The following is a 25,808-nucleotide window of genomic DNA, read 5'->3' as shown; positions in this document are numbered from 1 at the left end:
AGTTATTTTTAAATTGTGGAGGAAGTTATGTAAAGCAGATCATGCTAAGGGTTTATTTTATTTTTAATGACTATATTTAAAAATTCATGCAGAAGCATAGAGGGACTTTTAATTACTACATTTAAACCTTCAGGTGATACTTAAGTAAAAGGGGAAAGGGGTCTTTTTCATTATTTTTTTAATGTCCTCCTTTTCTTTGCAAAGCAAACGTAGGAGCAGACTGGGAGGTTACCCTGAGCTTCAGCTCGGGCAGGAGCTGCAGAAGCACAGTCATATTTCACAATAACTTACACCTCACTGATAATGCAGCACTGTAGAAGCATCCGTGACTTACAGGGACAAGGTACTCTGCAAACCTGAGATATTCTAGAATATGTGGTTTTATTGCAAGGGTTGTGGGTAGAAAGGGCTTTGCCTTCAGCCACCAGCCTGGGCTAGAGGGAAGTCCCAGAGAGAGAATGAGGGAGAGCAAGGGGCAGGGTCAGAGTGCAGGGGGAAGAGAGCAGAGGTAAGAGCAGGGAAAGGAGAGCGAGGTCCAGAGAGAGAGAGAGCCAAGAGGTCGAGGTCCTGGTTACAATCCATTATATCTCCTTTTGTGATGAATATTCTAATTTATAGTGACCAACCAATACAAGACACAAAATCCTATAGAATCTACACACAGCCTATAAGAACTACTACATTATCATGTGTTATATTTCAAACTCTAAAAACTACTCTTTAGATTTTCTGTTTTGCTACATTGACCTTTGGATCCCTCAGCCAGCAGAAGGGAATTGTTCAATCAAAAAGGATTCTCCTTCAGCTGCCCAGGCTGTTGTTTTCAGGTTATACAGTAACTAAGACTCGGTATCCTACAACTCAAAGTGAGCTTCCATTTCTATCTCGACTACAGCTTTCACATTTTCAGAATCTTTTGCCAAGCAATCATATTTATATGGTTTCCCTGATTCATCTTTCCCAACACAGCACCCCTCATCCTCCACTGCAGAAACTGCCTCCAACAGCAGCACCTTGATTTCCTTGGGGAGGCAGATCTTGCTTTGAGCAGGTTCCCTTGCCTGGCTCTGGGGAGGCTGTGGGGTGGTGCCTGGGTAGGGTGAGGCAGGACAGGGCGGGACAGGGCGGGGCAGGGCGGGACAGGGCAGGGCAGGGCAGGGCGGGGCTGCAGGCATAGCTCACAGAGCTGCTCTGCCCCACTGAGCTGAGGGGTCTCTGCTGGCAGCAGGACTGAACCCACCCGAGGGAGATGTGCTGCAGTGCCAGGTGGGTGCAGCATGGGCAGAGCTGGCACCTCGCTCTCGTCAGCACAGCAAGCACAGCTCCCAACAGCTCATGGTTCACCACAAAGAGCAACTCTCCTGCCTCCCCAAAAGGGATTTTAGGGCTTGTCTTTCAGTCACAGGATTACAAATCTTCTAATGAGGGCTTGCTTTAAGTCCTGTGGCCACTCTGAAATATTTAGGCAGAAGCCTATTTCTCTTCTTCCATGCCAAAATAACACCAGAAAGACTCACATTTACCCAGAGATAAAAAACATCAGCTCAGCTTTTGTGTTTGCTGTCTAATGCTGTAAAGCATCTCTGGGAGTCCAGAGTGCACAGAGCCTGTTCTTTGTGTCCCTCTGGCCTGTGTTTATCTTATTGACCAGCAGACAGAAGAGAAAGAAAAAGTGCATTTTAATTAGTCCTGACAACTTCATTTGTCTGGAGGTCAAAGCTGATCTTGGCTCGGTTTTGCAGAGTGGCTCTGCCCTGGGGATGGGTCTGTCCTTTGGCCAGGGCTGGGCTGTGGCACCTCCTGGCTGGGGACAGGCAGACAGGCACAGCCAGACAGGGGCAGGGCCGGGCTGGGCTGGGAGAGACCTCAGAGCCGACCCAGTGCCACCCCTGTCCTGGCAGGGTCACTCCCCCTGTCTTGGCAGGGACACCTCCCCTGTCCTGGCAGGGACAATTTCCCTGTCCTGGCAGAGACATTTTACCTTGCCCCATACAGGGACACTCCCCTGTCCTGGCAGGGAAAATTCCCCTGTCCTGGCAGGGACAATTTCCCCTGTCCCAAGGACATCCCCCTGTCCTGGCAGGGTCACTCCCCCTGTCCCAGGGACAGTTTCTCCTGTCCCAGGCTGCCCCAATGTCCAGCCTGGTCTGGAGCATCTCTGCCTGTGTAAGAGCAGCAGGAATCCCCCCCGCAGGAATTCCCCAGGCCAGACCCTCTCCCTGTGTTCCTCCTCTCCTCACCTGCACAGAGGGTCCAGCCCAGCCCCGTCCTCCCCGGCACAGCCCCTCAATCCCCTGGGCACAAACGGGATTTGCACCCCAAACACTCCCAATATCAGCTTCTCCTCTCTCCAGCTCCTGCCTCGGCTTTGTGCGAGGGACAGCCCTGAGGGGGGCACGGAGATTTTACAAGTCTGTGAGCTTGTATTGCCTGAAGGGAACAAAAAAATAGATTCTCCCATCTCTTTTTATTGAATAAAATCAATCAGGCACAATTGATTGCTCCAAAGTAATCCCAAACCTCGCCCTCTCCTGAATGGGACCGTGTAATTGAAGTCAAATCCTTGTTAGAAACAACCTCATTGTCTCCTGCCGGGGAGGCTTTGTCCTTCTGGGGGTGCTCTGGTTATCTGCTCCCCCTCCTGCTCTGGTTATCTGCTCACCCCCCTGCCCGGGGACTCGGGGGGAGTGGGTTAAACGGGCCAGAAGCCGATTTTCAACCCTTCACAACACCGTCCAGACAAATTCCTGCACTGGCAACCAACTGTTCCCATCAGAGGCACACAGAGGCTCTTGTGGAGTTCTCTGAAGGCAGCAGGGAAGGTTTCCCAGCCACCTGCCCGAGGAATGGCAGTGAAAGGATTTGGAACAGATCCCAGTACAGATTTTTTCCTTGGGGCCGATGCTCTCAGGTCTCCCATCCTTCCTGCTTTACCTGGACAATTTCAATTCCCTGCTGAGCTCAGGAGCCAGCCCCGAGTGCTGCTGTCCTTGGGGAGCATCCTGAGCTCCTCAGGGGATCCCTGAGTTCACCTCCTGAGCCCTTTAGGGGCTTTAGGGAAAGCTGCAGCATCTCCTGGGGACCAAGTCATTGCTCCACACACACAAACAGCCTTCTGACCACCCCAAATACTGCAAATCTTCTTAAAACTCACATCAAAGTTACGTGCAAGTCATGAAAATCCTCAGGAATTGCTTCCAGCTCTTGTCCCTTTTCTAAACACATGGAAACTGAGATGAGTCCAGATGTCTCTGGTCTGACACAGCTCAGAAAATGATGAAGCTGAAGTATAAAGAAACTCAGTTTTTTTCCTCCTCTTTTTGTATAAAGTGCTCATTGTTAAAGTAGTTCTGAAAGATCCTTGATAGATGGTTCCAGGTGGGTTTCTCCATTCCTCTTTCTAATCTGCTTGATACACAGTTTGAGGGAGTTGAGGAAAAAATAAGGAGGCTGAAGAAATCAAATCAGAATTCATTTATGCAGCAGCTCCAGCACCCATAAATAACCCATTAAATATTGTCCTCTGCTAAATTTAGAAAATGCTCAGGTGTGTCTCCTCTTGTGCTGCACAGAAAGTTTTAACACAGATTTAATCATCCTGAGTGTTAGGGGAAAGGGCTAATTAGATTGGCAAATTTAGAAGGCAGTAGTATATTATATGGGAAGAAATGGGTGATTAGATATTATTCACTGTACAAGGGACTGGCCTTGGGGAATATCTTTAAGGATATTATATGACATAATCCTAGTTTAAAAATGGAGAGAGTCGAAGTTCACATCATCCTCAAAATTCTTCCTCTTTTCTAAAGGATTTTTCCCAAGGTGAGTTTTTAGGGGAGGAGTGAGAGTCCAGCCTGGCCAGTGTGGCTGTCCCTGTGTCCTTTTGTCCCTTTTGTCCCTGTGCCAGGTGTGGGTGGGGACAACACCACCCCCTCCATCCCCCCAGGCTGGTGCTGTGGGACATCCCCTGCCAGCTGCTCCAGCGCATCCCACCATGAGTTTGTGGGGTTTCTGCCAATAATGGTCCTTGTTTATCCCCACAAATTGTATTCTTCCAGCACTCATTAAATTGTTGATTGGCCATAAACAAATGGAGTCCTTCACAAGGCTCTCAGTGCTGCCTTTCCCCGAGGAAAGCCAGTTTGGAAGGGGAAAAGGGGTTTATTTTCTTTACACAAGTAAAAATATCTAATTTTGAACGTGATATAGTGGGGGAAGTCTCAGTATTAATGACTTTGCTGAGCTTTAATCACCATAAAAGATAAATGTGGCACGTTGGGAGCTAAAGCCCATGGAAGGGCAGAGGAAGCTGTTGTTTTTGGGAGCCTTTCCCAAAGGAGGGCTGTTTTCCAGCCCTGCTCACATCAGTTGGGGGCCATTCTGAGCCTGGTGCTCTCGGGGCCGTTGTCCCCACGCGTCCCCAACTGCCAGGACCCGACTGAATCTCCCTCCACACCCCATGGAAGGATTCACGGCCGCCTTTAGTGCCCCTTTCCCTCTCCTGAGGTCATTTTGCAGAGCTCAAAGAAAGGAATAAAACGTGTCAGGAGAGCTGCCCACCCCCGGACCCCGCGCAGGGCTGATTGATAGGATTTGTCACTGCAAAATTGCTCACATAAAAAATGATTCAGAGGAGTTCCCTTACACTTGTCCTTCCATTATCCACCCCGGCTGTTTGCTGGGAGCTCTTCAGCCCTGCTCACAAACCAAGGGTTGGGGTAGGAACAGTTTGATGGGTGAAAATGCCAAAAATCACAGGAGCAGGTGCTGTGATGTGGGAGACTTTGCTGCCACAGTCCCCAGGTACAGAATTGTGGCCAACACATCAGGCCGGGGTGAGGCTGGCTGCCTGCTCTGTGCCAGATGTGTTAACTTCATCAGGAAAATAAATCGGGAGCCTGTTTTGTCCTAAAGCACACATTTATTTTATTTTCCTCCCTCTTCTAAAGCAAATTTCTGTTTCATCCTTCTGAAGGGGGTCATTTAATAGCGTGTGAAATGAAATGTCAACAAGAATTAGAACAAATGGCACTGCAAGCCCCAAGAGACACCGGGTTTGTGCTGGGAAAGGTTTCCAGGTTTGTGCTGGGAAAGGTTTCCAGGCAGGCACTGGGGAGAGGACTCAGGTGCTTCTCAGGAGCTGGAGCCTGGCACTGCCCTGAACCCTCTGTGGGAGCTTCCCCCTGGCTCTCCTGGGGGCTTTGGGACCTTCAGCCCTAAAACTGGGCTTTGGACCCTCTGCTGTGCAGGGGCCGTGTTCCCTCTGCAGAGCAGGGCTGGGGGTCCAGCTGCTCCCGGGCCCAAGAGGATCCCAAACCTGAGGGGATCCCAAACCCGAGGGGATCCCAGTCCTGAGGGGATCCCAAACCCGAGGGGATCCCAAACCTGAGGGGATCCCAAACCTGGGGGATCCCAGTCCTGAGGAGATCCCAAAACTGAGGGGATCCCAGTCCCAAGGGGATCCCGGTCCCAAAGGGCTCCAGCAGCTGCAACAGGGAGGCAGGGGAAGGGCAGGATGAGATGTGAGGCCACAAAGGAAGGGGAATTGTGTTCCTACAGCTGGGGTTCATGGAATCAGTCACAGAATGTCCTGAGCTGAAGGGACCCACAAGGATCACCCAGTCCCACCCCTGTCCCTGCACAAACACCCCCAAATCCCACCCTGGGCACCCCTGGGCGCCGTGTCCAGGGTTCCTAGAGTGCAGGTGGGCACTGGGCTGTGCAGGGCCGTGCTCAGCTCCTGCACCATTGGGTGGCACAGACGGAGCCGAGGCCATAAACAACAAATTCCTGCCCTTGGCGTTATTGCCTTTGTCACACAGAGCCCGGCATTGATGGCAAGTTCAGAAACGACGTGAAAACATAAATGTGAGCTATGCAAATAAGTCTTTCTGACAAAACCGTTCGCTAGACTCATTATTATGGAAATAAATTTCAGATGTGACTTTTCAGAGCTGCCGAAAGACATCACTTTGTGGAGCTGCTCTGTGCCTCTCCCGTCAGCAAATGCCACAATTCGCGGTGTGTCGGGGATGCTCTTCAGATGTTGCTTGTTCTGAAAGCAATTGCAGTGAAACAAAGGCCACTGGATAATTAGGGAGTCGCTGTTGTGGTGGGTGAGGCCACGAGCTGCCCGTGGCTGGGGCTCCACGCTCAGGTCTCTCCCCTCATTGTGGCCCATTTGCATTCTGCACAGAGGTTGCAGACGCGTTATTGTGATGTTGCTCACTGCATAAAGCCCAATTAATGAAAGGTTAGGAGGCAATTAAAAATCACAAAGTGTCCTTTGTTTCAAAGTGAAGTTTGCACTGCAGTGCAAGTTCCTGGGATGCTACAAAAAACCCTTTTGGAAGGCTGAGGGAGCTGCTGTTTGTGTATTGGTGTTTGTTTTGACCCCTGCAGGATTTTGTGGGTTTGTCTAAAGGGACAGAAACAACACTCCAGTCCCAGTCGACCCCAATAAACAGCTCCTTAATGGATTTGTGCCTCTGCTCTTCAAGGGCTTGTGACTGTGGGAGAACAGAGCCGAAATGAGCAGTGTAAAAATGACCCTCCTGGGCAGCAGAATTTACAGATGTTCCAGAGATGAGCAAGAAAATTACAGGTGGAAAGGTGCCAGACTGACTCTCTGAACACACATCAGAAATTCTCAGTGCCACCCCTTGCCTGCCTGCAGGAGGTGACCCGTTCTGGTCACCTTCTGGGGACATCAAGGTCTCTGTAGAAGCAGGGGATGCTTTGATCAGAGCTGCCTCAGGTTCTGTGCAGGAGCTGGGCTGAGGGAGTTCAGGTTCCCCTGCTCCACTGAGGAATGTGCTGCTGCCCCAAAGCGGCAGCAGGGAATTCTTTATTGTGTGGGTTGTGCAGAAGTTCAGTCTTTCTCTGACATGGATTTTACACCTGTGAAATAGAGATGTCAGTGTTTATCTGGGAAGGCAGTGAACTTGAATAAATGGTTGTAACGTACTCTGACAGACTTGGTACAGAAATGTCATTAAAATTCACTTCTCTGGAGTTATTTATTCCTTTTGTTATCAGTCCAGTGATACGTGGAGAGGTTTCTTGACTGCATAGGAACCTGCTGCTCTTCTGTCTGGTGCAAAAGTGAGTGGGAGTGCAAGAGTTCCGGCTGCACGAGCACACCCTGGGATGCAAACGGGGCTTTTGTGTCCCACATCAGTAATTAAACTGATTGACCTTCCCACGTACAGGCTGGAGGGGAGAGAAGCACTAGAGAAGATGGATGGATGGAGAAGTGAATGAGGTGCCAAAGCAAATCTCATTTCCCCATCCCAGATGTCAATAGTGAGCTGGGAGAGTGTCACTCCCTGGACTCATCTCTCTGTGGGGCTGTCCCAGGGCTCAGCCCTGGCAGGGGCAGCTCTGCTCAGGTACCCCCACGCTCAGCACAGGCACTTCCCCTCAAAACCAGTCCCAAAACAGCACCACAAAATCACTGTGTAGCCTAGGGGAAAACTGGCATTTGGGGGGGATGCGTGTCAGGAGAGGCAGCAGAAATAACCAGCCTCTGGAAGCTCTTCTCTTTCTGCAGCTGCTCTTTTCTTTCCTAACCCCAAAATGAGTCTTTCAAGGCTTAGGAATTAACCCTCTGAGTTTGCACTGGCACAAACACTGAAGTGGGGCAGAAGGCAAGTGTTTTTGAGCTGTGTCCCCTGCCCTGCCTGTCAGGCAGCTCCATCCCTGAGCCAAGGACAGGCCAGGAGTGAGCAGAGATGGTCTGTCCCTGCAGTGCCAGCATCTGGGGAAGGAAATGAGCCATTTATCCCTAAGGCCCTGCTCTCACTGTGTTCCTGGAATGCTGATGCCAGGGTGGGAGTGTGCAGGGTGCCCACGAGGATCAGGGTGCCCACAAGGATCAGCGTGCCCATGGGGGTCAGGGTGTCAGTGAGGATCAGGGGGCCCATGGGGATCAGGATGCCCATGGGGATCAGGGGGCCCATGGGGATCAGGGTGTCAGTGGGGGTCAGGGTGTCAGTGGGGATCAGGGTGTCAGTGGGGGTCAGGGTGCCTGTGGGGATCAGGAGGCCCATGGGGGTCAGGGTGCCTGTAGGGATCAGGGTGTCAGTGGGGGTCAGGGTGTCAGTGGGGATCAGGGTGTCAGTGGGATCAGGGGGCCCATGGGGATCAGGGTGTCAGTGGGATCAGGGTGTCAGTGAGGATCAGGGTGCCCATGGGGATCAGGGTGTCAGTGGGGATCAGGGTGTCAGTGGGATCAGGGGGCCCATGGGGATCAGGGTGTCAGTGGGGATCAGGGCGCCCATGGGGGTCAGGGTGCCCATGAGGACCCGTGTGCCAGGGCAGCCCCAGGGTGGGGCCAGGGCCTCTCTGGGAGGTCCAGCACCTCTTGTGTCTGTCTGAAGGGCAGCCCTGAGCAGGGCTTGGCTTTTAAACAGATCATTCCTGACAAAGCCCATTGCTCACGGTGGGCAAAAAGCCAAAATCCCTCCTGCCACTCTGCTGTGAGTGATCTGTGTCCACGAGGGACACGTGGGGAGGAGGAAAAGGCCTTTCACTGACAGCTGAATGCAACCTCTTCATCAGCCCAACCTCTGCAAAGCCAGGCTTCATTTCCTGTGCTCCCTGTTGGGTTTGATGTGTTCCCTGTGCCCCCTCAGAGCAGGATTCAGTCACAGCACCAGGACAGGACTGGCCCAGCACAGGTAACTCCAGGAGGGGCTGAAATTCCTCCTGAGGGCTCAGATCAAACCTGGAGTGTGTCAGCACATCAGGAGCAATGGCTTGTCTGTGTACTAAGAGCTGAGGATGATTTTGTTGCAAAGTTCCCTCATGATACTTTACAGAAATGAATGATAAGCAAAATATACACAGGTCCTGTTGTTTCCCCCGTCAGGGCAGCTCAGATTGAGCTCCTCTTGAATTATCTACAAGTTTGAATCCCAGGAAAGGAAAGGAATTTGGAAAAGATGGGCTGTGCAGAGGAGACCTGTCCCTCTGCTGTATTTCCTCAGGTCTGTGGTTTTTTTTCCTACCACTGGAGGGTTGTTTGCAAGAGGGAAATAATTTTCTACCATATTTGAATGGCAGCATTGAAAAATCCCTGTGCTTCAATGCCAAATCATCCAGGCTTCCAGTGCTTTATTTTATGGTTCTGTTTCACCATATCTGGCAGGGTGATTGCTTTTCACATCTTACACATAATCCTCAGGAAGCCTTTTCAGTCTGATTTAGTCCCCAGTGAATCCCTGTGGGGCTGTGGGTGCACTCACTGTCCACGGGGCTCCAGGACTGCACATCCAGAGCTCTGGGAACCCCTGGTGTGAAGTCCCTGCTCTCTGCTCCCCTGGGACTGGGACACTGCCCTGGGGGGCAGCTCAGGGCAGGCAGATGCTCTGTCCTGGCAAAGCTCAGATTGTTTAAGAAAACCAAGAAACTCTTCTGAAATGGAAGCAAATGCAATTAAAAAGCCTTGAAGTCATTATTCTGTACCTGTAGATGTGGCTGTTTGTCGCCCTAATTTTTCAGCCTTCTGATGTTTACATTTTTGTACTAAGGTTCTCATGCATTGTAACATAAACAAGTGGTTGTTTTCGAATTCCTTTCTAGAAGAAAAACAATTAATAAACATCTAATTTAACCAGTGAAGTCAAAGAAGTAACAACCTTATCCTCCAATCGCTGATCAAACTCCAAAAGCCATATAAATCGAAATCCCAAAATAAACTTCCTTCTTTTTCACTGACACTAATGGTGTAAGTGTCCTTCTTTTTGTGTCCTCTAGCAACAGCTGCTCATGATAAAGGGTTTTTTTTTTCCCTGTGGACAAGGGTCTGGAATAACTGGACGTCAGGGGTGGTGTCAGAGGGGTTCAGTGCCTCATTCCACTGAGAGAGACACTCAAAGAGCTGCAGAGTTCCATGAAATCTGCTTTGGGTTTGTCACTTTTACAGTTCCTGACTAGAGGCAACGTTAGTCTCTTGCCACAGGATATAATATTACAACACTATTTCTATTTCATTGATTTAACCTGGTCTTCTACAGAGTGGGACAGAAAATTGCATTTAAAAGATAAGTGGAAAAAAGAGATCGAGAGGATGCATTGCATCTTAGATGGCAAACTGACTGCTGTGATTACAATTTGTTATGCTGAGCATTTGGGCTATATTTTTGCTAAAAATCCAATTTTACCGTAGAGCAGCATATCTAAGAGTACTTTAAAATGGATTATGTAGTAGAAGCCCAAACCTTACATTACACTGCAACTGAAACGAGCTGATTTTGCTGTTATTTAGCAGTTCCCCTCCCGTGTGGCAGCACTTGTCTCAAAGTGCATCTATTCCACCTGGATGAGTTCCTGGGTAAAATACTGAAGGATGCCCGAGTGCCTGGACCAGGCAGAGTCTGCCCTGATCCCAAACCACAGCCTGAACCCAAACCACAGCCTGGTGCACAGGTGAACTGCTTCCCTTCTGGCTGGAAGTGTGACTGTAATCTGTGAAAACCAACCTCATGGCCGGGTTTAGCCTGGGGAAAGGGCAGCAGAGTGGTAGGAAGGGCTGGGAGCACAGGGCAGGTGAGGGGCAGACCCTGCTGTGACACCCCTGTGGCACAGCCTGCTCACACCTGTGGGGCTCTTCATGCATCCCTCCCTTCCCTGGCTGGATGATTCTGCAGATTTGTTAGTTACAGCATTTTAGTATTAAATAATAAATCAGTGTCTGGGCCAGAAACGGCTCCTTGTTTGCATTTTGCTAAATCATGTTCCCTACAAAACTCAGACCTGTGGAACATTTCATTCTGCCATCTAAAATGCTGTGTGACTGTTTTTGCACCATTCTCTCCTTTTCTCTGTGAGAGCAGGTGGAGCTCTTTGAGATTTTGTTTGGATTGCAGGCACGTTTGGAAGGAGCCCCCTGGGGCTGGTTCCTGCCCCCCTCGGGGTGACCACGTCCCCTTCTCTCCCTGCTGAGCTGAGTGCTGGGGACAGGCAGAGCTGGGACTGCAGCAGCCCAGGTGGGGACAGCTGCCTGTGCAGGGTTTCCTGAGGGATTCCAGAGAGCTGGGAGCTCACACAGTCATGAAATGCTTTGGGTTGGAAGGGATCCTAAATCTCCTGTCACTGCAGCCCTCCTGCCGTGGGTGCAGGGCCATGAGTGGGACCTGATGTTCCTCATGGGCCCCTTCCAGTTCAGGATATTCTGTGAAGTCCTTGTCTGCCTTGCTTTTAGTCACCAATTGTTCTCATCCTGAGTATTTCACCTTGCAAACAGAGCACACTACCCCCAGGGATGTTTGGATAAATGCCCTTTGTCTCCGTTTGTGCTGATTTAACAGGTGGATTTCATTTGCTGTACACTCCAGCCTATAGGTGGTGGACGTGCTGGCTGCCCACTCTGTTTTGATATTGCCAGGGAAGCAGTTATTAATGGCACAGAAATTCTACCCAACAGCTCTCCCCAGTGCCTCAGGGAGCTGCTCCAGGGAGCTGGGGCTGGGCACCTCTCCCAGGGCAGTGCTGGCAGACAGGGGGATGAGCTGGGGCTCCCAGGGGACCTGTCCCCACAGGCACATCCTGCTCTGGTGGCTTTGCCATAAGAACCAAAAGTGTCTCCCAGGCTTGTTCAGTGCAGTTTTCGTGCAGCCCTCCTGTCCCTGATGTGACTCCTGGCTCTCAGGGAGTCACTCCCTGCCTCGGGACCAGAGTGGGCAGCACAGGAGAAATGAGCCCACAGGAGACATTCCAAGGGTGTCCCAGCTGCCCAAACCCCCTGGGAGCATACCCAGCCTCAGCCTTTCCTGAGGGCAGGTTTGTGCTGTGGGAACCCCTGGGCACGGCACACGAGCAGCTCCAGCCACAGCCTTTGTTTCTGACAAAAAATGAACCATAAAAGCTGCTGAAATTCATTTTCAGTTCACAGTACATTTGGTGCCAGACCTCCCTGCTGCAATCGTGTGAATATATCCTGACACGTACAACGAGCTGCCTGCATTTGTTTACCCCAGGCTCTGCACCTCAGGGCTTGAGTGCAGAGCTTTAGAGACAGATCATTTTAAAGCCTGAACACCGATTTTCTACCCAAAATCTTTATCTCCCACCTAACTAGCCATTATGTTTTACTGGAAAGTTCATGTATTTTCCTTCCCTTTCCTTCCTCCAATTTTTTCAGCCTTGCCCAGATGGTAACAGACAAATGATGGACAGTCCCAGGGCTCTGGAGTGGCACAACTATAGGAAATGACTACTTTAGACAATATCTCGGTATGTGCTGAAAATCTAAGAAGAAATGGTAAAAATAAATGCAAATGTTGCTGTGTGAAGTCAAAATGAAGATTTCATCTGTAGATCTCTTCTCCTTTCTGAAATCTCATTTTCTCTTTTCACTCCCAAGTCTCGGAATTGGAAGCTGGGCTGAGCAGCGGGTGGGGATGCTGGGCCATTCCTCACAGGCACTCCGAGACTCTCTGGGTAATAAATTGCCCACGAGGCAGTGTGGATGTGAGATTTCCTTTGAGTCCTTTCCAAACCCTCGGAATTGGCATCTTGCTCTGACAGATCTCCCCAGGCACCAAAGCAGGGCCGGGGTGTTAGATGGAGATTCACAGAGATGAACCATTCCAGGAGCATTTTTTTGATACAATTTTGGTCCCCTGGAGGTTTCCAGCTCTGCGGTGCCTCAGGAGGAGGGTGGGAGGCTGGGAGGTGAATGGTGAGGGAAGAGTCACCAGGACGTGTGTGTGGTGAGGAGTCGTGTCGCTGCATCCTCGTCCAGATCACAGACTGTGCAGAAGGGACAGAACTGGAAAAGAGCCTCTGCTCTTCCCTGCTCTTCTGATCCTTCCTGACATCCCCACCTTCGGGAAAGGCTCTGCCAGTGGCCCTGAGTTTGCTGCAGAGCTCCAGATGCCCGTGTGTGTAAACTGATGGAGCTGTTTACCTATGTTTGATCTACGGCAGGGCTTTCCCTAGGCAGGAATTCAAGCTTGTTCAATAGAGCTCATTAGGTAATGAGCTTATTCACTAAGCTCATTAGTGGTGGAATTCATCCTGCTCAGCCCTCTGCAGCCCAAAATCTTGTATCCCTTCAGCCCAGCTTACTACTCTCCTGACCCTTGGCTAGAGGGGTGACTTTTACCTAATTTCATCCATTTCCCATGTTTTCATTCAACAGCTGCCTTGCTGAATGACTGTTTCCATTATTTAATCTGTCCTGCTATTCCTCTCTAGCAGAAAAATATCTAAGAGGGCTGAAATCTTCAGCATCGAGTGTGCCAAGGCTGGAATATCTTGCCAGCTCATTTCATGAACTGAAGCAGAGTGTCTGACTCAGTGAGACTCATCCTGTGCCGTGCTGGCTGCTCCAGGATTGATGAACAGACGGTTGGGCAGATGTAAGTAGGCAGGAGAAGGAAAGAGGCACCAAGTAGAAGTTGTGATTGCCTCCTGCGAGCTGCCCGTGCTTGCCCATCTGCACAAATCCTCTGCTCCTGGGGGAAGCTCTGAGGCACACCCAGGCATGGCAGAAGCTGGGAATCTCATATTTTGGTTAATTATGCAGAGATAAGAGAGTGAGGTTGGGGAAAAGGGTACCTCAGGTGCAAAGCTGGGTGGGAGACGGGGTTTTAAATCTCCCCGAAGCAGCAGCACAACTGAGACGTGTGACAGTGAGGAATGTGTTCTGGCAATAATGCTCCATTGATTCGTGCTCAACGTGGTAAATTTAGGTGCTGTTTCTACTCATTTCAGACACTGATTACTAGAACAGCTCTGCTGCAGTGGAGTAAGGAGGTGTCAGAGCCTGTTCCCATCTTCCCTCACAAGAGGCAGAAAGAAGCAAGTGGAGCTTTTCTCACATTAATATTGATGGCAAAGCCCAAGAAATGATGTAAACACCAGAAAAGCCCCACTGAAACAGGACTATGATTGAGAATTAGTTTTGAGCTCAATGGCAGGGGAAGGATCAGTCTCCTCCTGCCCTGGCAGGGGGTGCAGGTAGTGCAGGGCAGAGGAGCTGCAGCAGGAGCAGCCCCTGCTCACCCCTGGCAGGATTCACTGAGGCCAGATTCACTCAGTGCTGAGTGCCCAGAGCTCTCTGGGTGTCCTGGAGTGTCCTGGAGAGCCTCTGCCAGGGGATTCCATCCAGGAGGGATCAGTCCCAGTGCTCTGCCCTGGAGCCAAACTGCAGCAGGGACACAGGGCTGGCTTTGCTTCCCCAGAGCATTCCTGATCCACAGTGAGAGCGCGGAGTCCATGGGCTCAGGAGAAAGCTCAGAGCAGCTCTCTCTCCCTTTAGCTTTCCCTTTGAAGAGAGCTGATTCCTGCCCAGGTTGTGAGAAGAGCTGGCTTGCACGGTCCTTCTCCATTGAAAAATAAAAGTGCTATTTTTGTTCTTACCACAGTGACTGTAATTAATATTTGAGGAGGATGGCTCCCTTGTGCTCCAGATCACACAAATACTGAGAAAACTGTGCACATGTTGTCTCCAAATTACACCCCAGAAGTGCAGGTGGAGCACACAGACATGGGATTGAGCATTGTAACCCTGCCCTGGGAGTGTCCGAGGCCAGACTTGAGTGGGCTCTGAAAACCTGCAAGAGTGGAAGGAGTCCCTGCCCATGGCAGGGGGTGGGAATCAATGAGATTTTTCCAACCCAAACCATTCTGGGATTCCATGATCCTAACTACATGAGAAAATAAGCAATAAGCAAAATTAAATAATAGTAAGAAGTGTTTTCCCTGGTGTAAAAAAAGGGGGAAAAAAAGGGCTGCCTGGTGGTGGGGTGCAATCTTGTTATCAAGGCTGCACATTTGCATATTAAAGGCTGAAAATGACTCAAGATTTTATCATCTGCTGTTTTCACATCTGATCTGGAGCCCGGTATCTACAGGCAGGAGGAGAAAAACAGCAGCAGTTTGTGACTTTTCGGTGGCCAAGGGAGTCACAGGGACACCAAGGACACAGGCAGGTGAAGGAGAAGTGCCCCGAGCACAGAGCTCCTCCCAGGGCTGGGGAGGTGTGACCTGGGCACCAGGAGCTGCTCCAGGTGACCGCAGCAGTGCCAGGGTGTCACAAACCTCACCGTGCTGCACATCCAGAGCAGCTGCCTCCCTCCGTGTGGCCAGGACTTATTGCTCGAATTATTTGACCTTTTTCTGAGGAGGCTCTACAGCACAGCTCAGCTTCAGTAGCCTCAATTCTATGGGACTCCAAACAACCCTTCTCAAGGGCTTTCTGAGCGTGTACATCAGCCAAATCTCACAACATCCCGGAGGCAAAAAGCTGATCAGTGTTTTAATTTGGCCACAGATGGCAGGCCAGGGATGAAGGCACAGCGGCCCCGGGCGATGCTGCTGCCGGAGCAGGGCAGGAGGGGCTGGAGGGCGGCTCTGAGCCCTGCCCGGCCCCCGCGCTCCGCTCCGGCCTCTCTGAGCTGAGCAGGATTGTCCTGGGTTGTAGTGTGGGATGTACACAAAGTATTTATTCTATCACCATCTTCATGAACTGTTAAAACCACGTGGGGCAGTGCTCTAGTGTTGGGCTGTCTTCTGCTCATGGCTCATCAATGCCTTGCCCAGGACTCACAGGGAACTCCCTCCAGGAGCTCTCTCTGTTTAATGGGCCATCAAGGAGCCACCGCACGACTCCTCATCCCATTGGGAGATGCTCCACCTAGGGGGAGGAGCCAAGCATTCCCACCTGGAGAGAATCTGGGATTTGGGACAGGACAAGCAGCCCTGAGCCACTGGATTCCCAGAGGAGCAGAGCTCCCAGACCTTTCTGTGGGATCACTGCTTCAGGAAGAGCCCCTCACCTGGACTGCTCCCACCACCCTGCTCAGGTTGTGTTCTGACTCTGTCAGTGTTCCTTTGTGTTATTGCATCTATTTTATTTTATTTTTACATTTTTACCTTTCTTCTTATTAAATTATATTTCTGACTTGGAGCCTCTCACTCATTTTGCTTTCCAAACCACGACAGGGATCCAGCCCCAAGCAGTGGCACCCACAGCAGGACAGTGCCCCAGCAGCCCCAAACCCCGCCCGGGAACTCAGGAAAAGTCCGCGGTGGAAGGGCAGAACAAAAGAGCAAAACCGGGGAAGGAAGAGCCGGAGCTCCAGCGTCATTTCTGAGGCTGCGAGGCAGGATGAAAAGCAGCAAAGGCTGCACCTATCCAAGGAGTAATGAATTGTTTCCTCCTCTGGCAGGCAGTGATTTGACTTGCCTCATGCCTCCCAGTAATTTCCCAGCAGGTTTAAATGTTGGAACAATGGCATTCTGTTAGATATTGATTTTAAAATAACTCTTCCACACTTACTTGTAAGTTTAAGAGGTGAATTACAGCCCTTGAGTGTGTTCTAATGTAGCAGTGGTAAATAGTTAAATAGACACAATCTGTTTCTGCAGGCATTGTCTGGCCAGGAGAAGGCAGAGCTTGGCTGAACGCTGCCTGTCTTCTGGTCTGCAGGAAAAACATCCATCAGTCTGCCTTCACTGGAGGAAAATATTAACGAATTCACGATGGATGTGGTGGGATCTGACAGAAAAGAAATTTCTGTGCTAGGTGGTGAAGCAGTTGGTAAATGACCAAACTGCAGCTCTTTTCTTCCTCAGCTCCTACAGAGCAGCGATGCCCACGGTGGGATGTCCCTGCCAGGCTGGCCTGGGCCCCGGGCACTGCCTGGGGCTGGCCCTTGGCCGGGCAGGGCCAGCACTGCCTTCTCTGCCCGGGTGTCACCGCTGTTGCTGGTGCTGCAGGACATGGAACCCAAACTGAACATCCCGGGCAGGGAGCTGGGGCATGGCCCCTGGCCCTGCAGGCACCAGGGACATGGGGGGGACCTGTGTCCTGTGTCCTCTCTGTGTCCTGTGTCCCTGTGTCCTCCCTGTGTCGCGTGTCCCTGTGTCCATCTGTCCCCATGTCCCTGTGTCCTGTGTCTCTGTGTCCTCTCTGTGTCCTGTGTCCTGTGTCCTCCCTGTGTCCTCCCTGTGTCCTGTGTCTCTGTGTCCCTCTGTCCCCATGTCCCTGTGTCTCTGTGTCCTGTGTCCTGTGTCCCTGTGTCCATCTGTCCCCATGTCCCTGTGTCTCTGTGTCCTGTGTCCTGCTGGATCATGCTCAGGAAAAGTTCCTCTCTTTATCTCATACTTTTTTGTATTTTTTTTTTCTTCTTTTTCTTAATGAGGTGATTCCATTACAGTGTCTGGGAAATAGGCTGGGCTTGGTCACAGCTCTCTCCATACTCAGAATTCCAGATTGGTTTGGGGTGGAAATGACTTTAAAGACCATCTTGATTTAATTCCCCTGACAGGGACACCTCCCACTGTCTCAGCCCCTTCCAACCTGGCCTTGGGCACTGCCAGGGATCCAGGGGCAGCCCCAGCTGCTCTGGGCACCTGTGCCAGGGCCTGCCCACCCTCCCAGGGAAGGATTCCTGCCCAAGGCCCAACCCAAACCTGCTCCCTTGCATTTGGAAGCCATTCCCCTTGTCCTGTCAATCCACACTCCTGACAGCACAGATCCCTTAAGAAATTGCAGTAAAAGCTTTTCCTGTTATTTTCCTGACACTAAAACGAGGTGGGGGTTTATCTCAGGGGGAGCAGGGCTGGGGGAGGATGCGGTGCCCAGATGTCCCTGGGAGGATGAGGATGGGTGTTGGCAGCACAAAGCTCCTGCCCCAGGGGCTGCAGAGACTCGGGGCACCCAGCAGCTTCCTGTGCTCCTCTCCCTGCACGCACCCACGGGCTGTAATCAGCTAAGGAACCTAATTAGTTTTGGCTAATTTGTGTCAGAGCCTTTAACTTCTCCTCCCCTCTCCCACTCTGACTGACAGTGGCTACTCTGTCCCTTATTTTCAGCTGATGGCTGTAAACTGATTATTTTTACTGGGTCAGCTCTGTTATGAAATTATCGTTTTATGGGACTAAAAATAGCCCAGATCCAGTCAGCACGCCAATCATTTCCCTTCATCTCCAATGAAAATGCAATGTTATCTTTAATCTGTATTTCTCAGGCACTTACTGTGAGGCAGGTTAGAAAGAAAAGGGGGTGGAAAAAGAAAGAGGAGATCAGGAAAAAAAATCTGTAAATCAGTTGCTATAGATGCATCCCTGCCAAGGCTTCCACTGGTAAATTTAGCAGTCACGTTACAATTTTAGTCAGCACCATTTCTTAGCCTTATTCAAAATAATTCACTTCTCACACAATGAGTTACCCTAAAGGCAAGTTATTTTGTCTTGCACATTAAAAATGGTGCGTTTGCACATACGTGCAACCGTTACAAATATCCAAAGCCACAAAAAGCATAAGGACGGATAATTTTTTTTTAAGAGAGGAAAAAAAAAAATAATCCAGTGAATTCCACTTGCTCTAAGAATGAATAAAGGTATTTTAATACTTGTGGGGTTCTGGTGAATACAAATAGCTCAAAAATGAGATGCTTGCCTGAGATTTATATTGAGATAGTGAAGGGAAAAGGTTCCATCTGTAGTTTCTGATACAAAGACATTTCGCACACAATATCTGTAAATCCATTAGGAGAGGAAAATTGATACACGTTTTGTATAAGATGAAGCTGGAGTGAGGAGAATGAAAGCTCAAGGAAATGGCCTCTTTGTGTAGCTCCATCAGTTCATGGTTTGATTGGACTTTCTGTGTATTAAATTCTTCTGTGTATTAAATTCAAGCAGTTCTTTGGCCTGTGGATATGAGGAATTGGTGACTGTGTGGGAAATGGAGAGAATGCTGAATTTCCAGCACCTTCCTTCACAAAGGGAACACTCCACATCCCATCCCTCTTCCCACTGCTGATGTTAAATATGCAAAGTGGTGTTTCTGTTCAAGAAGTTGTCCCTGATTCAGTTCCACGGCAGCTCCCAAAGCCCTGACACCACAACGTGACTCCTGGCCCAAACAACAATCCTTCCTGAGGAGCCGGGAATGGCAGCGCTCCAGAGATGATTTATTATTTTCCTGACTTTGCAAACCGCTCCTGGTCTGTGCAGGAGGGTGAATGAAGGTTACTATCAGCCTGAGTGGTTGTGCTGTGCAGGAGGGAGAGCGGCGCTGGCTCTGCTCGGCTCGCACGGCACTGCAACGTGCTCGGGGTCCAGCCCAGCTGGCAGCACTTGGCACCACGGCCCCCACGTGCCAGGGCACTGCTCACACTCCCTCCCCTCTCCTGGCCATGGCTGAACACCAATGAAAAATAGAAAACCCAAGAAATCAGTAAACAGAGGGTGATGTTCTCTCAGGGCAGTTGCTGAGGCGCCCGTTCACTTGTGTTCTCTCTGATCCACACTTGGCAGAGGCACAACTGAGCCAAGACAAACCAAAACAGACCCTGGCCCCAAACCCCTGCTCTCCACACACTCAGCCAATAAACCCTCTAAGAAATTCCAGCTCTTGCTCCAGATCAGGCTGTTGACATAACCAGGCCAGCAGGGCTGTTTTATCGACTTCCCAGCATTAACCTGGTTCCTTAAATGAATTATACAAATGGGGCTGTGTTGTCCAAGTGCACTGAGCTGTGTCTTTCAAACTCATTGACCGGGGCAGCCCAACCTGAAAGAGGGAGAGGGCTCTCAAAGCCATTATGGGCTTGCAAAATGTAAGGACGACATTCAGCCAGAGAGATTGTGCACCCGAGGCGGTGGGAGCTCAGCCTTTCTAGGCAAGAGAAAGCTCCACAGTGTATCCCTCAGGACAGCTCAAACCCAGCACCAGCCTCTGTCCTTCAGGCTCTGGCACTGCTGCTTTCTTGACAAACTGAAACTTGTGACAATTCCCCCCAGGAATATTCCCTCCTTACAGCCCCTTCCAGTGCCCATGGGAGCTCCAAGAGAGCTGGAGCAGGGCATTTCACACGGGCACGGACTGACAGGAGCCAGAGCCAGAGGGCAGGCTGGATGGGAGACTGGGCAGGAATTCCTGCCCTGGCACAGGGGAAGGAGAAGCTGTGGCTGCCCCTGGATCCCTGGCAGTGCCCCAGGGCAGGCGGGACAGGGCTGAGATCAGCCTGGGACAGCGGGAGGTGTCCCTGCCGTGGCAGGGGTGGCACTGGATGGATTTTAAGCTTCCTCCCCACCCAAATTACCCCAGGCCTCCTCTCTCCTCCCCTCCCCGAGGGCAGGGTGGCCGTGAGCCCAGCACAGCCCCCAGCCCGCGGGGGGAACGGGGATGTCGCTCCCAGGTTTGCACAGCCACAGTTTGGTGGCTCTGCTGCAGGTCTCAGACGCTGCCCAGGAGCCTGAAACATACTGCTGCTGTCAGATGGAATGAAAACAGCTGTAAAAAGCTCCGAAAAACACTTCCTCCTCTGGGCAAAGCCGGCACGGGGTTCAGTGAGGTGACAGAGGTTCTGTGTTTGTGCCGCGCACCGGGGCAGCCGCACAACCTGAGCCTTCCCCGCCCGGAGCGCTCCCTAAAGGGAATAAAACTGAGCGTGGGGTGGGGCCTGGCGGAACCTGGGCCGGGGGAACCTTGGCTTTAAGGTGCATTCCAACCCCAACCAGTCTGTAATTCCATGAAAACCAAAGCCAAACCATGCACCGGTCCCGAGGGAACAGAATTCACTCTAATTCACACGTTTCTACAGAGATGCAAAGCCAGTGACTGCACATTGAATTGGTTAAAAGCCAGGAGGGGACACGGGAGCCGGGATGGGGCTGGCACCTCTCCCCTGCCGCATTCCCCAGGGCTCAGAACTCCTGCACACGGAGGGCTCTGGCACAGGCTGAGCCCATTGCTCTGCGGCTGAGAGGGACCAGAGAGGAGATGGGGAGTGTTGGTCTCTTGAGAAAAATGTTTCTGCATGAATTGGAGAGCTGATTCTGAATTAATTTTGAATAGTTGTTTCAGTAATTCAGATTGATTTAAGATGCACCCAAGAATAATGCTTTCATTACAAAGCCTCCTGAGCAAAATTTAAATCATGTTAAATTAAAAACAGCCTCTGTTAAACCAGGGCTGATGAGCACAGCGGAGGGATCAGAGATGCAGGGTCAGTATAATTTAATTCCTTTGCTTTGTTTCCCACTCCAGAAAAGCTGCTGTACCTGTCTCCCTGGGCTGTTAACTGCCTAAGGAGCCTGCAAGCCATCCTGAATGTCTCTGAAGGGATTTGCATGGTAACCCCACCAAACCAATGGTGATTTATTGATGCTGGGCCTCACCTTCAAGAAGAAATGCATTTTTATTGCCTTTTATTTATGGCTCTGTATTTGTTTATTTATTTATTTATTTAGAAAAGCGATTGTATCCCAAAGATACTTGGGAATCTGGGAGAGCAGCTGATGCACAGTGCAGTGGGAGGGTTAATGGTCTCCTGCTGTTGGCTTTATTTGTTTGTTGCATGTAAACTTTTGTTTTGCACAAAGGGAGCTAATCTTAGTAACAGGGAAAAAGTTATCCTGCACGTTCCAGATCACTCCTGTAAGGCACCTCTGTCAAAGCCATGATGGGATTCCAGCCTCAGGGAAACCTTCACTTATCAGGATGTAAACATTTTGGTGTTGAAAACAAACTGCATATCTATATACATATATATATATATATATATAGTTTTGAGTTAAAACTGTTGTGCTTCATAGGTTCTTGTAAATGCTGGTTGAATTATTAAGGGCAAAAGGCAGGAAATGTTTAGGATCTCACTAAAAGCTCTGAGTGCCTCTGACATCCCAGCAGGGAAGTGGCAGCAGTGAGGAGGGGAAGTCTGATGGGTTGGGGAGCACACTGGAGACCTTGGCTGCATTTCTGGCAGTGTCTGTGCAGGAGGCATTGCCAGCACTCTCATTAGTAACAAGATCCTTCCAAACAGGTTGAAAAGAGTTCTGAAGAGAGAGGTCTATAAAATATTATTTGACAGTGCCAGTTGGTAAGAACTGGGAGGATTTTTGGGGAGGTGAAGGGGGTGGGGAGGGTCAGCCCTGGATGGCGAATTCCTCCGGGAGGGTTAACTCACACAGGGGGAGTCAGGAAGGTGGGAACAACCTAAAAGTCCCAAATCAGTGATACCAGAGCTCTCAGTTTTAAGACTCTGAGAGCATTTCACCGGTCCCTTCCCAATGAACCCTTACAAAGCCATGTTTAAATGTCTAATTTCTTAAATCCATGTCAACTCGTTTCCAGCGCTTGCTCCTCTGTGATATTTCTGTGATCACCATGAATTGAGAGCACTCTGAGGTCCTTGGGAGCCCCGGGTTTGTCCCTGTGTTCAGAGAGGGACCCAAAGTGAGGCAGTGCCTGCAGGAGCAGAGCCTCAGCTCTCTCCAGAACATTCTGCAAACCTGGGGCTGTTCCCAACCCACACAGGCCAGCCCCTGACCCCCAGGCTCCTGCCACAAAGGTGTAACACCACAGGTGTGGATGGTGCAGGCTGTGCCCATGTAAGGACGGGTGGGATCATCATTAAACAGGAATCTGAGAACAGAACTGGATTTTCACACATCTCCCCTAGTGCAGAGACACGTGAAGGAGCCACCCCAGGCAGGGGACCCTCTGGAGCTGATCAGATTAAGGGCTGGGGCCAGGATGGAGCAGTCAGGACGTGGAGACATGAGCCACAGCATGGGCAGGGCTGGGAGGCAAAGCCCAGCTTTGATTTCTAAGCTCTGCCTTTCCCAGGGTGAGGAGCAGCTTTTGCCATACACTTGCAAGCTCTGCTTAGCTATTAAAAAGGAAGAATAAGAGATCTTTAGGTGACTGTGACAAACAGGTTCTATACTTGCACTTAATGAAGAAATTCTGACTTTCAGTTGTCATATGCCCAGATTTGGCGCCTTTCTGACAGCTGAATTATGATTTTAATAATTTAAAAGTGCTGCTGTAAGCCTGTTCCTGTGTAATAGGCACAGAGAAGTGTTTAAAATCAAAGGCAGTTTAGAGAAAAAGTGGTCACTGCGTTACAAGGAGGAGAATCGTCTACATCTGAATATCAAACTGTGTGAACTCTCCAGTGGGAAAACTCTTTGCCAAGTAACTCTAAACTTCCTGTACTGTTCTGATGTGGGACGAAGAGACTGCTCTCGATCCTGGCTTCACGTGTGAGCCCAAAGCAGCAGCCTGCAATGCCCCCTTTCCTCTACACAGCCCTGCCAGGGGGAGGGTTTGGCCATTCTCTTCACAGAGGTTTTAGTTCAGAGCAGCAGAAGCACAGATCTATAATCTCAGTCGCAACATCTGCGAGACAGAAATGAAATATAAGGGGGAAAGTGCCCTCCAGGATATATTCCCCTTGCTTTGATTTCATTATCTTTGTACCTGTCCATGGAAATGTTTGAAATTCTAGTGCAACTGCCACAGCACGCTCGGTTCTCAAACTCACAGCTGAGCACAGACAAGAGGCCCCAGTCCTGCTCAATTAAATAAAAACCAGATCATGTCCTGGCCATCACTGAGTATTTCAGTACAGTGACCCACAACATCCACTGGAATTCAGCAAATCTGTAGTTCCTGGCAAGTCAAGGGGAGAAACAGCGACTGACATTGCAGCGAGGCACAACAGAGCCATCAGCAGCTTTGTGTGAAACGCATGGCTGGAGCCAATGTCACAGAGAGCAGAGCTCTCACTCCCAGCCCTTCACACTCAGGTCAGCTTTTCCCTCCTGCAGGAATTAATCAGAACCCGCTACTCCACCACTCTGCTCCTCCTGCACTCGTTTACCGTGGTGCTGAGCATTTGTCAAGTGGGTGTAAGTGCTTTTTCTGGTTTATACAACTGCACAAAAATTGCAGGAGTTGTAAGGCAAAGAATAATCAAGCCCTCAACACTCCCAGCCCCTTCTGGAACATGCACCCAGGAAAACGCTGAGGAGAAGCTGAAGTCAAGCTCCCAGTACATGCTCGCCTGCTGCTCAGGAAAAGGAAAAGTAATACTCACCCCAGTGTTGTCATGGTTACAATAGTGTACCAAAAGGAAGCAGGAATACTGGTGAATTTGCTCGCTGAGGACCCTTTCTCCGCATAAAACATCACAGTTGCAAAGATGATGATTGCCATGGTGAGGGAAAAGAGGAGAAAGCCGAGCTCGGAGGCGCAGCTCTTCAGAGTGTAGCCCAAGATCCTCAGGCCTTGGGAGTGGCGGGAGAACTTGAAAATCCTGAAAACCCTGAAAACCCTCAGCGTGACGAAGGCGCCGCTGACGTCCTCGTTGTTGGTCATCACCAGGCCGATGTAGTAGGGCATGATGGCCACCACGTCGATGATGCTCATGACACTGCGGATGAAGCGGTAGCGGCTGGGTGCCGCGAAGAGCCGCAGCAGGTACTCCACGGTGAAGATCATCACGCAGGCCGTGTCCAGGCAGAAGAAGGCCACGGCATAGCGCTCCCCACACGGCAGCTCCTTGCTGCCCGGCACGGTGCCACACGGCACGGTCTCCACCACGTTGGTGATGACGGAGACAGCGATGAAGAACCCGGTGACGTAGTAGAAGACTAAGGCCAAGGTGCTGGTGTGGGGGTTCTCGAAGGCTCGCCACATGGTCTGCCGGAAGCTCAGCGAGGGCATGGAGCCCTCCTGGTTGTTCTCGGAGTCGTTGTCGTCCATCAGGCGCTCCGCGTTCTCCCGCTTCCTGTCCTTGTACTCCTCGTAGCAGCAGTCCCCGATGATCTCGGGGAGGATCCCGTAGAAGGCCAGCTCTTCGTCGTAGGCAGAGATGCACTCGTACCTGGGGTAGTGCAGCTTGCCAGTTCTATAAAAATTGAGGATGCACCTGAACACCTCGGGGTCCCGGTCAAAGAAGTACTCCTTGGTGTCTTCGTTGAAGAAGAACTCCTTCTCCGTGCTGCCCAGGAGAGTGTCCGGGTACCTCTCCAGTGTAGTCCTCCAGGTCTGGAACCGCCTGCCGCTCACGTTGAGGATAATCAGCTCATCCTGCCTCTTGTTTTTCTCCGTGGGAGCCAGCGGCATGGGGCAGTTGGCCACTGGCATCCATCCTATGGCTGCGGCCCTGGCGAAGGGCAGCCACGCCGCCACTCCTGCTGCCATGGTGAGCCGGGGCCGGGTTACTGCAGACGGGGCTTGGGGCGCTCCTGGGACCGGCTGGGAGTCAGAGAAGTTCCATCTGGAGCACAGGAGAGAAGAGAACACAGCACACAGTCACCGGGGTGTCCTGCCCCGTTAGGTGGGAGAGTCCAGGATGGGCACAGACATGAGAATTCCACCCCACTGGCTTGCCCTCACCTCTCAGGTGGAGAACGATGTTGAACAAGGCACAGGATAATCAGCCCGGCAGGGTTATGGCATCACTATATATTGAAATTTTTGAATAGCAAATGATTCCTCATTAAAAGCATTTTAAAAGTAGCATAAACACGGTAATTTATATTTGCTTCCTCACAAACAAGACTAATCCATAATTCCCCAGGTGTAAGCCTCCCGTGCTCATCACTTTAACTACAGCTGTCAAGAAAGAGCTGGGAACTCCAGTGAAATCAGCCTGCGCTGGAATCACATGCCACGAAAACCCACAACTGGGCTGAGCTGCATTCCCAGTCCTGAACTGCATTCCCAATCCTAAACAAGTTCACTATGTTCTGAATTTGCAATATGAACATCCTTAGTTGAAAGAAATGGAAAATTTTCTCTGGCTTTCACCACTTGTTTTCCATCCTTAATGCAAGGCCTGGCCTCAGCAGCAGTTTTCTGCTGCTCTCTCTCATTTAGAGCTGAGGTTTACTCTTGGCAAGTATTGCGGCTCTCCACTGGACCAGAAGAAAATTCTGATTTTTGGAGAAACATTGTTCAGAGTACCTGAGCACCAGTAAGCTTCAGTCCCGGGTGGGAAGGCTGATGGATTAAACTACCAAATACCAAGAACATCGGAATGAAGGAAGGC

General features: G+C 50.6%; 1 protein-coding gene across 2 annotated transcripts in view; it reads right to left on the bottom strand.

The window, feature by feature from the left end:
- KCND3 (potassium voltage-gated channel subfamily D member 3) overlaps positions 1-24,958 on the bottom strand; it is a gene marked incomplete at its 5' end in the record, with an annotated part of 105,513 nt that extends 80,555 nt beyond the window's left edge. For both annotated transcript variants that reach the window (XM_083878314.1, XM_083878315.1), the window contains one exon: positions 23,850-24,958. In XM_083878314.1, coding sequence (XP_083734440.1) covers positions 23,850-24,958 — 1,109 coding nt within the window. The remainder of the gene's footprint in view (positions 1-23,849) is intronic.
- Between the last annotated feature and the right edge of the window lie 850 nt (positions 24,959-25,808).

The sequence above is a fragment of the Zosterops lateralis genome (assembly GCF_965231275.1).
Source record: "Zosterops lateralis genome assembly, chromosome: 26".
Lineage (NCBI taxonomy): Eukaryota > Metazoa > Chordata > Aves > Passeriformes > Zosteropidae > Zosterops > Zosterops lateralis.
The sequence above is the reverse complement of the archived record's forward strand: the minus strand, read 5'-3'. Positions and strand labels throughout refer to the sequence as shown.